Here is a 16,104-nt window from a genome sequence, read left to right on the forward strand (position 1 = left end):
AAACTCCACTTACCTAAGCCTAATTGAAAAGCTATATAGACACCTTGGACATTAACTTTAACGCTGCAAATTGTTCCTCAAAACCTCAGCAGAGCTACAGGAAGCTTACATACCATGCTGTGTTGATGTATTACTTCATGCAAGTAGCCTCAACAAAGTATTGACCACATTATGTGTCATAGATGGAAATACACTTTTTTTTTCTTTTGTAGCATTTCTGTTTGAAACAATAAACAATATTTTATACTAAACTCACTTCCCAGGGTTAGAAAAACTGAACATGAATCACTATACTTTGACCAAGCAAGACATTCGGCTGCATGTTTTGAAAAATGGGAAGGCAGGCTTGTTTTTCTCATGAGTAAAGATCAGAGTAATAGGACAGGTACATAACCAAGTTTTTTTTTTGGAGGGCAGCCTGCGGCTTATCTCCATCTCCCTTTTACTGTCCTCACTCTGTCTGAACTCGTCGTCCTCTCTCTGCGAGCTGTTATGTGTTGAAGAGCATCTCCAGGGAGGAGTCTGTTTATCTGGCTGCCTCCTGCCAGCTAAACATCCCCATGCACCCTCAGTTGTATCGTAAGTGATGAAATGGTAAAGCTCTCAGGAGAGCTTCTTGAATTTGTGCTCTTGCAGTATGTGCGTTGTGGCAGTGATGCAGTGTGATGGATATGTTGTTATCACAACATCTGGTTACTGAGTTAGTATTCATCCAACAGCTAAAGGCAGCAAGACTCTATGTCCTGGTGAATGTGGCTTGTCATTGCACGGCTGTACATGCTGTACACACAGTTAGTTTTTTATAAATTGTGGATCAAAAATCATATTCGGGCATAAAAAAAAAAATCTGATTCGTCTTTGAGTTTACAGCAGTTTTGTGGAAGGAGGATAGGCTTGAACTGTGACTTGAATGCCCACCGTTGATACAAAACTTATTGCCTGTGTCCTTTTTAAAAAAAACAAATTACTGACAGGCAGGAGAGCTTTTGACATTTGTTCCAGGATGAAAATGTAGAAATTTGTCAACTCATCATTGCTTTATAGGAAGGTGTCAACATTGTTAAGAAGGACTCAATTTCCTGTTTAAAATGGTTGAAAATCCGTGCAAGTACATGCTCAGACCCACAAACTACTCCTATGAGAAACATTTATTTAGCTCTACTCTGGTTTTAGCAACTGCTTCTTGTTCTAATTGTAAAGCTGCTGTCACAATGTCTCCTATCTTGCCATATATACTGCTGTATTAAAAAAAATATTTTTGGGGGGTCTAAAATATGTAGAAATAAATTAGTTTTCGTCTTTAAAGTATACATTGCTTTTAACATGCTTTCCTCTGAATGTTATGCTTAAGTCATTGTTATGAAATTCAGTTTTTTTGCTTATGACTGGGTCCATAATGTCACAGTCTTGTTTTTTTTTTTACATAAAAATATCAACTGACCATCTGGGAAATATGTTATAATGCTCTATGCAAGGATGGTCAGACAATTAATAATCTGGTTATACATGATGGTTATACGCTGAAAGTCAGTGAGCTATAATTGGCTTTATAAAGGAATAAGTGAGATAATGCTATTCTTTGCAGTCAGGTTTTATTAATAGACCTCTGTCTCTGAACCTAGATCATCTTGCTGAATTTGCAGACTTTCAGGCAATGAAAATTTTGAGATGGTTTTCATAAATATATCTATTTTTTCAATAAACCTATGTTATCAATTAAAGAAAAGAAAATGTTAAAGTGTACCTTTAAAGGTATTCTAACATTTTAGAACAATCTATATAATTGGTGCAGACAAGTGGAGCTTTACAAAATCTGTGATCTGTGAGTCTCTCATTTTTATCCAATACTTTCATGTTTCTTCAGCTTCCTCTTCCAAACCACACACAACGAACATTAAAGCTCGTTAAGTGAATGGCTTCGGGTTATCCACAGAAAGCCATTGTTTGTATGTTGTGGGATTGAGTGTGTTCTGCACAACCAGATAAAGGGTGAGCAATGGAGCCCATGGCTCAGAACCTCAAATCACCCCATGCATATTTCATTTTTCTTGCATTATGACACAGAAGCAAATAGACACACAGTTTCTGTGTTTTGACAAATGTCCTCTTCAAATGTCCCGCAGCCTGAACACACACTACACCTCGCATTTAAACTGCTTTGCTTTTAGGGCCATAGTGAGGAAATTCAAAGCATATCATGTTTTCTTTAAGACTTTTATTTTTAAGACTGAGATATTTTTTTTCTCAGTTCAGCTACTTGTATTGTTATTCTGGTTGACCTGTCATATGAATAGACCCTAAGCTACAATGCCCATTGATCAAAATGTCTGATAGATAGTAACAAGTAAAGACAAACCAGACCAGTCTGAGAACCCAAAATGTCCAGTTAAACATTAACTTACTCTGTGTTAGCCACAGGGAGCTATTCTTGTTGTTTTGTTTTGCAAGTAAAGATAAAAACTTCTTTCAAAATTCTTTGCTGTGTAGTTGTAAAGTCTTAGTACAGGCACATCTAGCGTGTGGTGCTGTTTGTTGGCTGAAATATTCACAGCCTTCTGCTTGTGTCTGCAGTAAAATGTGTAGCTTTAAAATATAATTAGTAGCATCTTCAAAAATGTTTTTCATAGCTATTAAACCAGCAAGAACGTCTAAGACCTTTTAGATTTGTTAACAGGAGATTAGGGTCATAGCTATAGATTTGTTTACAGGAGAAAAGATGGCAAACTTAAAATTTGCATGACATCAAGCTGAGCCAGCTCCTGGTTCAGTTCTCTACTTCAAACAGGATATGTTTTTGTAATTTTGTGTTTCTTCACTTTTTCATTTCGCACCACCTGCTGACATCTCCATTCACCAGCAATTGATTATTATTAGTCTTGGAACAGTTTTTAAAACCTCCCATCTTGGCTCCAAACTTCACAAACCAATTTAAGTTTAAACTTCCATTTCCATCTGTTTTTATACAAACAGAACCTGGATGCTGCATGCAGTCATCTGAAATGACAGATGGGATTACATTTGAATAATCTGATGTTGCACAACACATTCCATGAACCCAAGCACGCCTGAGGAGTGTCTAGTACCAGTAGGTCAAGCATCAGTGGTTGTGTGGAGTTGTAACCATGGCAGACACTCCCTGCAGGTTTCTTTGCTGCTGAGGGCTGAAGAATGCTTTGTCACAGCGCTCTGGCAGGGTGGGGCTTCGGAGCAGGGAGACCAGAGTAAGTCTTTAAACTCCTCTCGGCTGCAGCAGGACACTCTGAGCACTTTGATGTGATACATGATGAAAGCTGTCTGCCTTTCTTCTTGTATTGGAAGTGGCGTTGCTTAACAAAAGGTGTAACCAAAACCATTTGTACAAATGATGTACTCTTACAATTCTTTGCAAAAGTATTAATAACTGTGTAACCTTTCACATTGTCATATTTGCAACTAGAAACGTCTGTAACTTCAGTTTTAGGGAGATTTTATGTAAAAGATCAAAAGAAAATCCATTTATCTAAACCACAGTATTGTAGCTCTGGCTGTGTATGTAACATCTTGTCTCATCAAACTTGAATACTCAACCTGAGTCTCAAGTTTTCCAGCCTCTGTTACATTTTCTTGAAGCATCAGCTCCTGTTAACTCTTACCAGTTTGCCAGGTTGAGGCTGTTGTGCATTGTCATTGTTTTGAGCACACAATGTTTTGCACATCTTCCAAAAAGTTCAATTTGAGTCTCATCTCATCAGGGAATCATCATCTTTATGTAAGAAGATGATGCTTTCTTATGTAAAGGCATAATCTTTATATAGTGGCATTAGACTTTATTTAGGGGTAACGTGGTTGAATATAAATGAATGCATGTATCAGGGTCATAGAAGAACATCATTTAGCTTCCAATCCACAATTTAAAACTGCAGTTTTGGGCTATTCTAGAGCCACACAATATTATAAATCATAATTTCTGCTGTAATATCAAAGCACACAAAGAAATATTAGGATGCAATATTTGGATGTTTACAATATTAAAAGTTTTATGCATTCTTGCTCTACATATCAGTGCCATATTTGTCCATACCTGATGTACAGTAGATCTCTAGTGACTGAGATGCTAAAGCTAACAACGAGGGGCTTTCTTTACCACTCTCTTATGGTGAATAAAGAGTCTGAAAAATGTAAACTGATCAGAATCAACAGAAAAATTTTCAACAACGGTACGAGAATTGCATATTTTCTGAAGTCGTTCAGCCCTTATCTGTTGCTCACTAATAAAACACAAAAACCCAGCAGTCTGTGTATTAGCCTTTAGCTTGAGACAGACAGGACAACAGTTTCTTTTAAATGTAACATTATTCTGGCCTTTCTTCAAAAAATTTGAAATGAATGGAAATTTATGGTTGTAATGTAACAAAATATTTGCCTTCTGCTGTGTGTTTTAGAAGTGTGTTTACTTGTTTGAGAAAGACTCCATGAATATTAATGCCCACCATTTCTTCAAATCTTGTTTGCATACACTCACTGGCACAAACAAGCAAGTATGAATGGTTCAAAATGTGAATCCAGGAGCAGAAGTTCATATACTAGTCTTAACCAATGTTTGCCTTTAGAGTTTAACCACTGATTCTCCTACAATCCAGCTTCTAACCTTTGGCTCAATTTTACTGCTAATTCATCACCTTTATCTATTACAGGTGTGTATTTGCATGCCAAGAGGCTGACTGTGTGTTTGTGCTGCTGATATCTAAGACCCTGATCAGCTTTTGTTTGTAGCTCACAGTAAGCTTGGTTAAGGGGGATCATTTATGAGCCCCTGTTGAAACACATATTAGACAGGGCAGGGTAGAAACCCACCAGGTTGAGAGGAAGAGTGTGATGTTGCTGGTTTTTGTCCCTCTCTGTATGAGATGTCAAGGCTCTATATTCGCATCCCAGTTGTCTGTTTAAGCTTGGAAGTTGTCGTGCCTTTATTACTCAGTATTGTTAGCCGTCTAATAGGGTTTCATTCATCTTAACAAAGGCATGCAACTGATAATCTTCTTATCTTGCGTTTTTCATTCCTTTTCTTCCAGTTAAATGCTACAGTATATTACAGCTGTCCTCTGTAATCCTGGCAATTGGATATTTAGTCCAAGCCGACTCCAGGCTGAGGTGCAAATCATCTCATGTATTTTTCACCGACCCTCCTGAAGTCTCAGGCTCGTATATCAGACTTTGTTTAGTTTCTGAGGGAAGCTTGCTGGTATGTTGGCTTTAATACATCTGCCACTCAGGTTATAATATAATAAACAGATTCAGTTATATATGTGGCTAGTAGTGGAAAAGGTTTCCATGCCAGTCTTGCTGATTGAAATGACTCATTTCTGAAAATCAGGAAACATTTTCTTTCCCCATCGGCGGACTGTTAATACTCTAGGCTGGACTGAAATATGTGATCATTTTCTAGTTTCCCCAGCAATTACCATCTCTTCTTTTCTCCCCTTTCACTACCCTTCCCTCGCCTTGAAATTGCATTCACTGAACAACACCGCGGAGACAGCATGAGGGAGATTTAGTGCTGTATTTAGATGACAACCTAAAGGCATATGGGCTGAAGTGTCCGGATTAACTGTGGTCAGTGAGGATTGCGTGGATACAGCTGCTTAATACAAGCCCTGTCTTTTGAAGTTGCAGTGCAGCTCGGGAAAGGGAGCTCTCTACATGTAGTCGCCCCCCGATGATCGAGGGAAAGCCTAAAATTACTCCCTAGGAAAAAGGCGTTTGCCCTGCTGACTTTTGCACTCATTTAATGTATCACCATCATCTAATGTTTTAATCTGGGTCAAAGTCAGGGTGAAATGGGAAAGCAGCAAACTAATGAGAAGATTCAAGGTTTAATGGCTTTACTCATTCCTCATGGAGCTCTAAAAGTTTTTCTGTTGAAGTGGCACTCGACCTAAGTAAGAAAGATGGCATAAGGCATCAGGTATCTGTCAGATACCGTGTGTGCACTTGTACCTGTATCCATAAAAGTGCATCGATACAACATCATGGGAATGTGGTTTTCTTCAAATGCTGTGTTAGAAACTGAGAACTTCCATTTTCCCACTCAGAAAAATGAACGGAAATTGCGCCAGATTTCTTATTTTCCCACTGGGAGCAACTCCATCTACCCCCAGTTACGACTTGTAGGATGAACTTCGCTTTTCAATATTGCCACTCCTCACATCAACAGTATTAAGATGCGATGGAAACATGTTTATTTTACAAGCCGCAAATGCAAAAGTCCATCGAAAATCAATGTTACATGCAGTACTTGAAACACTGAAGGGAACAAATTAAAAGTTGTTTGCTTAAGGAAAATAAGCAAACAAGTCTTGAGGGCCAAAAAACGGTTACAATCTTCTTTTTTTTTTACTCTACTCATAATTGTAACTTGGCATGTATTTTAGTTTCACTCCATGCTTCATCAGCTTTTTTAGACCACTGGACAATCAAATGCTGCGGGTACCTTGAGCCTTTTACCTGACACTTCTGACTTCATCTGTATATTTAGCCTGAGCAAATGTTCAACAGGAAAGAACATTATGAAGTCCAAAAATGGTTGTTTTTGTTGTTCCTGTTAGGATTTAGCATATCCGCTTTTAAATCTCTTCATCTGCACATTTTGTATCTCTCATCTCACTGTTCTTGTTTGTCTCCATTAAGCCTCGTAAACACTGACTTGATTAGTCTGTCAGCTAGAGGAAGTCATTCATTTTGGTTCCAATGCTTCCTTTTACTTCAGCAGCAGTAAATGTTCAGGGTAAAATATTCTCAGATTGATCAGTCAAATGTTTTAAATCCCATAAATATACATTTTTCCGTTTCATTATTTATCGCCTCCATAAGAGAATGATTCGTATAAAAGGATTTAGACAGATTTTCTTAAAGGTGAAGGCCTCCTTTAAGAACTTTATATGCACAAACATTCTGCTTACTTATGAATATGAATATATTTCTTATGAAATTTCATCCCTAGATCACAATCCGAGATTCAGATGGATTATTTAGACACTATACTGATTTAATTTATATTATTTTGGATATTGCAGGGAACATACTTAACAAAGCAAAACAGAAAATGGAGAAATCAGACCCAAGAGTCTGTCCGATTCAGTCCATGTGCTGGTCCACGTTATGACTGTATGTAATGAATTTGGCACAGCTCCAGATCCCAACCTCTTCTATTTGTGGCTGACCCACAAACACAAAGTTAATTGCTGTAAAAAATGTTTGAAACCAGCTTTAATTTATTTCCACAAAATGTTAAAAACTAAAATATCGTCTCTAAATTGAGTCCTCTGAAAAGACTCTTAGCCTTGCAGCAGTGAAATAATTGTGACGGAGGTTTTCCCAGCAATCACAGGCAGGTGCAATTCTGTGAGAACACAGCCAATTGTATCTGTGCTTTTAAACACTCTATCGCTGAAGGCCCCTTTAATGTCTAGTACCAATCAGCTTTCTATTTTTGTCTCTTTCCCTCTCTCTCATCCTTCCCCTTGTGTGGCTTTCTGCTCTTTTATATCTGTTTTCACAGTTTTCAGTGACTTCATTCAATTGCTTTGCTACCTGAAGATCTGTGAAATAAACACAATGTTGGCCCATCTCTCAGACAAGATGCAGAGTGAATAATGATTGTATTTTTGGCACTGTGCAGCCACTGAGGCGATATATTATCAAGGTTCTGGGGGGAGAATGGGTTCTGTGTGTCGTGGTGTTGTAAATGAGACATCTTGACAGCTAAATGGCGTTTGCTAACTTTAATGTGTGAATCACAATGTGGTTTTTCTATTGTTTTACCTCAGAGGAAGTTTCTGTTTTTACAAAAATGCTACCTTTTAGTTAAATGTTGCAAAAGTATTAAGTTCTACTTTTTCTTTTCTTCTCTTTCAGAGGAAATTAAGGAAGAATCAGAGAAATTAAGGTAAGCCATTGGTCATTTGATGGATTTTCTGTTTATTTGTGCTTGATTAGGTGCTGCATTTAGGGCTCATTTGCAGGCCTCTCTGTTGCTGTTCTTCATTGTTTAGGCTTGTAAAGGGGATCATAATGCTTTGTGTGTGTGACCAGGCATTTGTTGCTCTGCCCCCACTGATTTGGTTCTTTTCTCTGGGCTTTTTTCCCCAACAACCCATTTGTTTGGTCATTATTAGTTTCCTTTATGAACCCCTGCCTATTGCTGATGGGTTTTTTTGGCTTGTATTTATTTGTGCTTTGCTCCTGAAAGGAATTGCTAAGTAACATCAACCCTGGAATGTAATGTAGCCCCCACATCTTCTGCTCTCCCTGCCAAGTTTTTTTTTTCACCATCTCTCCCTTGATTTTCTCCCCAATACGCTCCGTGTCATTCACTAATCCTCCAGGTTTCACCAAATTTTCACAGTTAAAGTCGGATGGAATAAACATGTGGAGGGCCTCACCCCGTTTGCAGAAAAGCTGCTGCTTTTCTGCAAACTGGTTCAAATACACTTGAACCAGCTGGTTCAAGTGTATTTTTCTTGATGCATAGAATTGGATCTAAATAAATTAGAATACCAAATCAAGGTAATTCAATTTAAAAAGGAAAACTCTGGTATATATATAGTTTCGGTACAGGAGGATAAATTACATGTGTATTTTTATGAATTATTGATTATTTGGGCTAAAAATCAAAATAAAGTTTCTGTTATTGCTTTTGCTTGTGCACTGTTTTTACCACACTTTTTTTCTTCCATTGAATTTTTCATTAAAAGGTTCAAAACATCAACGTCATATCTCAGACCTTCAATAAGGAAGTGTTGGGTACAGAATTAAATTTCATTTGTTTAATATCCTCAATCTTCCCATTTCAGTTGAATAAAGAAGTGTCAATTAATACATGTTATTGGTTACAAATAAAAGTAAAAATATAATGTTTTCATAATATAACTGTCTTTACACAAAAATGTAAAACTAAAATATGTAATATGAATAAGGATTTGCTTTAAAAAGCAAAAGCAATAATTATATCCAATCCTGCAAAATTATTATTTTGCTGGATAGTTAAAAATGTAAACTAACTTATATAGTTTAGGACAAAATATAGAATAAAGAGCTACTGAATTTTGTGAAATTTCTTAAGTGCTTAGTGTAGAATATTATTTCTATTCTGCTCTTCATTGAGCAAATCTTAATCTCGTTGTAATCTGTTGATGACAATGACAAATAAATCTTATCTTATCTTATTTTATTGAGGGAACCAAGTACAACAAGGTCATATTAGCTGGTTAATTTGTCGGGCTATCTGCTCGTCTCGCTAGGCTGCAGTCCTCCGGTTTCCCAGCATGGCCCTTTTTGCTAATAGCCCTTTTTGAATGCATGACTGTTCTTGTTTTTGACAGAAAAAAATATCTGGCCTTGTTTTTGACAGAAAAAAATAAGTCGCCTGGTTTTAAGAAAAATATTTTGGCAATAAGAAAGCACTGAAACTCACCCTTGAGTTTTCAATACATGAGTTATCTTTTTATTTATTTATTTTTTCCCCCAAATTGAAGTATTTTTTGCCAGTCTATGGTGAAACCAGATGATGCAACAGACCAGATGGTTTTCAGTCCAAAAAGTACACAAATCCAGTTGCAAAGCAAAAAATATATGCAAAACCCTTCACTAAAATTGTTGAATTTAGAGGAACAACTGTTACATGATCTACACAGTAATTTCATTGAAAAATCTAAAAACATTTATTCACAAAGCAAAAGCAGCTTTATTTCCATTGAAGTTGCATTGGTATCACAGGAAGACTAATTGTTATTCTGTTTTCTATAATGTCCCTCCAGTGGCTAAAATCGACTAACCCTGAACTGTATTTCTTCTCTTTCTTAAAAATATATTGCTTAACAGCTTATTGTGCTTCTAGATGCTTTCTTATTACCTGCTGTTATACCTCACAATATGTTAAATAATCTATGTCTCGTGTCAGATGATGTGTGTTCTGAAATGTGAAAATAGTTCAGCAAGGAGATTTCCTCTCAGATTGCTAGAATCACAATTGAAGTTTATTTTACACTTTTTCTCTAGTGACTCTTAAAGTCCCAAACTGAAGGATTTCTAGCATTTATTCACTTAAAATAAGCTGGGTAAGCAAAGGAAAATGCACAGTCAGCAGCCAGGGATCTTAGGCTGGCACAAAGAATTGAAACTTGAACATCAGCTTTATCTGAAGATGGCAAAATATTCACCAAGCCACAGCGAGGAAAAGTATTAATCAACAGGATGTATCATTGATGTAGACTGTGAACTTTTTAAGGTCTTGGTAGCTGTGGTGTTAGCAGCTGTGTGCTGCTAACACATATAGCTGTTATATATGTTGGCCAGGTACAGAAACACCCTGACATCTAAGAGGAATGATTGGAAAAACATCAGACACATTGATTGTTGTACTATTCACTCCAAAGATCCAGAAACGATAAACATCTTTTAGTGCTTAGAAGAACTGCATTGCACAGAATGTCACTCATAGATGATCTTTTTGCGGCAGCCCATCGACATATCACCCATTTTTTACCTCTAATCAATCCATTCCCCTCTTACTGGTAACTATTAAAACTGACAGTATGTATTGACACTCTTAAAATGAAAGAAAGTGTGTGTAAACTCCCTTGTATCCTTTGCCTCCTTGGCTGTTAAAGTGTCCAGCTTCTCCTCTCTCCAGCTTTCTAATTCATTCTCCACTCTGAATCTTTCCTATTGTAATTTCATCCTGCTCTCATGCTCGATTCTTTCTCTCCCCTCTTATTTTCCTGCCCCCCATGATTGTGCCCTGCTGCACCCGGTGAGGTCGTCCCTCTGAATCGGGCTGAAGTCACCTCTTTTCATTGCCAAGACATAAACAATGCAACCTCCTCCCTTTTTTTTTATCAGTCTGCCTCCATCCCAGCCTCCCTCTGTGGTGCTCACCCGTTGTCTGTTTTTCCTCTTACTCCAGCTTGTGCAGTGGGTGTGGCAGCAGTGTCTGGGAAACCAGCAGCCCTTGTCTTTATCTCTGTGTTGCTGCTCTTTGAAATTTCAGAAGCAAAATATTTGGCATCTTAAACACATGGTGTCAATCTAAATCCAAATTACCAAAAGGCCATGCTTAACATCCTGCTCCTGCTTTGAAATAGAAAGCAGTTCTTCTGTATGGTGAAACAGAACATCTCTGGCACTTAATTTTTCATGCTCTCTTAGCCATGCGTGGATGTCAAGAGAAGTGCGAGTGTGTCAGACTGATTTTGAACCCTTCTTCTTGTCTCAAGTTGACAGACTGAACTGAGTATCTGTGTTTTTTTCCCCCCTTGTATTTACTCTTTTCTTTCCTCTCCTAGTCCACCAAGTGGAGATGGCAAATCTGGCTCCAGCACATTACCACCCATCAAATCCAAGACAAATTTCATCGAGGCTGACAAGTACTTCTTGCCGTTCGAGCTAGCATGTCAATCCAAATGTCCTCGCATCGTCATCACCTCACTCGATTGTTTACAGGTCAGTGCTAGGAGGTCTTCTAAACCATTATAGTTATCTAGGATTTCACTCGGAAAAAGATAAAAATCCCTAATTGGGTATTTGCCTTTTGTGTTTGCTTGAATTAGTTGCAAAATAAAACCTTGTTGTTTCACACAGAATCTTGCAATGGGTAGCATAGGATTAGTCTTTCTGACAAGCAAAAGAGACAGAAGGTTTATGTCTTGGAATGGACTCAAACATGCCATTGGAGTTGCCGAGTAGGAAAGAAATAAAGAGTTAGAACCAACTGAAGGACCAATAAGGTTTGCTAAACTAGGATTTTAATAGCTACCTTTGGATGAGGCCTTAATGGAGGAAATTACAAAATAGGGAAACCGAGGCGTTTATCTAGACCTGAATATAAAACAAACTGCAGTTAGAAGCTGATCTGAAAGAAGTATGTGGGGAAAAGAAAGTTTTAAAGATAATTAAATAATACATATTAAAGCCATGTGGGATAAACAGTGAAATTATCAAAAGATTGGGTGAGAAAGTAATGTTAAAAAATAGATAATTACCTGGGAAGAAAATTTGGCCAATTAATTTACCGTGATGCTAAATGTGGGAGACTGTTCAGCAAGTAACACTGCTCACTGTCATATTTATGAGGACTGGCCTTCAATTAACCATTTTTGGCACACTGTGCAGAAGTATATGGAGGAAGTGCTGAGGCTAAATATCTCTACTTTTCAAGACCATCCATAAATTTTCAACAGGGTTGATAGCTGGCCCCATCCAGAGGCTTGTTATTAGCCTGATTCAAAGCTGCCAAAACCAGTTTTAATGTGCTTACTGATCATTTTTTGAGTAAGACACCCAATTTTGTCAATTAAAATAATTACAATAGGATGTTAAAGAATAACTAAGGTACCACTAAGCAATGCAGGCATTCACAGACAAGAATACACTATGGTTTAATGCATAAAGTGGATATAATAACAGACTACTGGATATAATAACTCATTGATTGCTATCAGAGTTGTGTGATATGGCTTTGACCTGTGTTAAAGATTAACACATGTCTTCCCCCAGGTTTGTGATGTGACAGATCAGCAGATAAAATCAACAAAACTTTAATAAAATGCAAAAGGTATCTTTTGGAGATCAGACAGAGAAAAATGCATACAAAGATTCAGTCAGATGTGGTAAATATTCTGATTACCCGCAGTTTTATCAATTTAAGCCACACCTTAAGCTGAGTAACAAAACTGATTCCGGAATATCACCGCGTTGCCTGCTCACATAACTAATGATTTGGGTTACTTTTAGCAGTTTCGGTTTTATGAGTCACATTTCCTAATAAGGAGTTGTTATTTCCATGATCCTGCAGTTCCGGGTGCAAAACCTGGAGTCACACTATCTCTGGTTCAGTCGATTTGACCAGCGCAGGAATGTGTGCACATGATATTTAAGAAGCCACAGAGTCGTGGTATGATAATATTATAGCAAATCATGCTCAGCTAATTAATACAAGCTTCAATACCTGCTGTCTAACATTTTTAACATTTTATTGTAATAAAAGAATAAATGTAATCCCATATTGTAATAAACGACAACATATAATTCCACACCTGCTGAGAAGATCTTACTGAATATTACAGTCAAACCTCCTATGATATATTTGACATATATTATATATAAAAAAAAACTTGTGCACCGAATTCTTGTTTTCTCGTTTATCACTTTATAGTGAAACAAAGAATGCCTTGTTAAAAGCCCCAAATTAATGATAAGAATATGCAAACTTCTGGCCAGCAGTGTACATCTGTAAGCTCCTACTGAGAGGAAAAAAAAAAAAAAAAAAGTGGAGTCAGGTATTATTTATTTTTTATTCCTTGCAGTAGATGTCAAAACAATGAGGATCGTCGAGGCCTGCTTTGAGATTTATCAAACTATGCTGCTAATGTTTTTACATATCGGTGTGTTTCCTTGACTTGCAGAAGCTGATAGCGTACGGCCACCTGACGGGCAGTGCTCCGGACAGCACAGCGCCAGGAAAGAAGCTCATCGACAGGATCATCGAGACCATCTGCGCGTGTTTTCAGGGACCTCAGACTGACGAGGGCGTGCAGCTACAGATTATTAAGGTTCCATCGTTTTACTCTCCATCGTTTCTGTTCATTGCGCAGACACTCAAACTCGTGAATAGAGTTGAGCTATTCAGATTGTGCAAACTGAGTTTCGTCCACTCAAAGTAAACAGCAAAACTTAAGCTAGTTTTGTCAATGCACGACCTGGAGGACATGATGCATGCTTTCACCCAAAAGTACCTAGACTATTGCATTTAAGATTTATGTTTGGATGACTCAGCACATCTCACAGTTTCTTTGGATATCAAATATATTTAATCTGTCATATTGCCTTTAAATATTAGAGGCAGCTTCTCTTTTAAAAAAACATGTCTTTTCCTGATGGCCTTTCGCCCAGTGTGAGTTGACGTTCTCAATTTAATGTCTGTATTTTATGAGAATTTATTATGTGATTTGGTTATATGCCTTTTATTTTGTTATTTTTGGTGTTTATTATTCTTTTTTATGTGCAGATCTTTTTATGAACTTGGTGTTTAAAATGTGCTTAATGACTAAATTGGACAGGAGACTTTCTACTTTCGGAAAATAAACCAGCAATTATCAGTGCTTAAAAACCAAATGCCACCAGATTTTCTGAAAATAGGAATGTGAAATGACAATCGTTAATGTAGCTGCACTGTTCCAGGACCTTTTTTAGAACTGCTTTGATTTTAACTTTTGTGAAAGTCTCAAATTTGCTTATATGAAGACGTGGTTTTAGGTTGGTGTGGCTAAGCAAACAGAATAGATCTGAATACTTCAATATTTTTTGCTTTTTTTTAAATCATTTGACTTTTGAAAGCGTATGTGTCACATCTGCAGTTTGATGTTTCCACTATGCCACTCTTAATGTTGCTTTACACGCTGCAGAATACTGAACACACAACCATATGGAAATGTATCAGAGAGGCTATCAAAGATTTCAGTTCAGCTCACACTTCCTGTCTTTCCTTCTCCACTGTAGGCTCTGCTGACAGCAGTCACCTCCCAGCACATAGAAATCCATGAAGGCACCGTGCTGCAAGCCGTCCGCACCTGTTACAACATCTACCTGGCGAGCAAGAACCTCATCAACCAGACCACGGCGAAGGCCACGCTCACGCAGATGCTCAACGTCATCTTTGCACGCATGGAGAACCAAGCAGTACGTTCAAATGCTCTAGAAACACTAAATCACCTTATTGTTGTGTTTATGTAAACACACAGCATCTCTCTTGAATCACAGTCTCTGAAAATTGCTCTAGTGGAAGCTAGTTTTAAGTTGAAATGAGTTAAAGAAGTTTATTCATAGGTAGACGCCATGCTGTATAAGGATTTAAGTAAGTTTGGATTATAATACAGGTGCATCTCTGTAAATTAGAGTATCATTCCAAAGCAAATTTATTTCAGTAATTGCATTAAAGTAAACCTCATAAATTAATTACACATAATTAATTAAATGTTGGAGACTTAACAGTTGTCTAGCCGACTTTCATTTGTATCTTACACATTGAAGATGTGCCACAAAATGGCTTTTTTTTTTTAAGAAGCTGGCTGCTCAGAGTGCTGTATGGAAGAATATTGATGGAAAGTTGAGTGGAAGGAAAAAGTATGTCAGAAAAAGTTGCACTAGCAACAAAGAAAACTGAAGTCATGCAAGGATTTTGAAGAATTTAGGGGAGATTCTCATGTTGTGGTCTGTGGCGGGAGTCAGAGCTTCACACACACACACACACACCTGCCCACCCCCCCACACACACACCCATACAGAACATGGGCTACCGCTGTCACACTCCTTGTGTTAGGCCACTCCTGACACAAAGTTAGAAGTGTCTTAATTGGGCAAAGGAGAAAAAGGATGGAAATGTTGATCAGGGAACCACAGGTTAAACACATCCATGCTGTGCCGTGTTGATGCCGTAATCTGTGCAGAAACAGCCCCGACCAGGTATTGAGTGCATATACTGTAAAATGCATGGCCGTTTTTTAGAAATATGTTTATTGGTCTGAATTTTGAGTTTTATTGGATTTAAACCATAATCATCAGCATTGACATAAATAAATGTAATTATTTACAGCTATATAATAATTGGGGCTTTTTTTTAATTATTGAAATTAACTTACTTTTCAATCATATTCAGATTTTTTGAGATGCACCTGTATTATCATATTAGCAAAAAAAAAAGCTTACTCTAATCTCATCTTTTTCTTTTTGAATGACACTTCTCCCCTCCTCACCTGCCTCCCTCCCCCCTTTTTGGACACATAGCTTACAAATCACAAGCTATCTTGGTCTCTGGCCTCCAGAAAGCGTGACCGCCAGGTAAAAGCGTGCAGGACTGCCCGTGACATTGCCTGATCAGAACTCTTTCAACTCTTTCCTGTGCATTTGTGTTTGCGCATTCAGCTTCCTTTTTTTTCCCCCCCTTCCCTTATCCATCCGTGCACTCAGTCGTTCTCTTCCTTTGCTCCAACACTGCACACGAATGCTGCACACTCTTTCCACATTAATGCTTGCTGTGGTCTCTCTCGCTCATCTTGCTTCTCCACAACATAT

General features: G+C 37.7%; 1 protein-coding gene across 3 annotated transcripts in view; it reads left to right on the forward strand.

Annotated features, from left to right (window-relative positions):
• Positions 1-16,104, forward strand: part of arfgef1 (ADP-ribosylation factor guanine nucleotide-exchange factor 1 (brefeldin A-inhibited)) — a 57,193-nt gene that overhangs the window by 10,934 nt on the left and 30,155 nt on the right. For 2 of the 3 annotated variants that reach the window (XM_028005100.1, XM_028005099.1), the window contains exons 2-6: positions 7,894-7,924; positions 11,322-11,478; positions 13,440-13,586; positions 14,533-14,712; positions 15,817-15,870. In XM_028005100.1, the coding sequence (XP_027860901.1) occupies positions 7,894-7,924; positions 11,322-11,478; positions 13,440-13,586; positions 14,533-14,712; positions 15,817-15,870 (569 nt within the window). The remainder of the gene's footprint in view (positions 1-7,893; positions 7,925-11,321; positions 11,479-13,439; positions 13,587-14,532; positions 14,713-15,816; positions 15,871-16,104) is intronic. The other variant, XM_028005101.1, reaches the window with a different exon arrangement.

This window comes from Xiphophorus couchianus, chromosome 21 (genome assembly GCF_001444195.1).
Source record: "Xiphophorus couchianus chromosome 21, X_couchianus-1.0, whole genome shotgun sequence".
Classification (NCBI taxonomy): domain Eukaryota; kingdom Metazoa; phylum Chordata; class Actinopteri; order Cyprinodontiformes; family Poeciliidae; genus Xiphophorus; species Xiphophorus couchianus.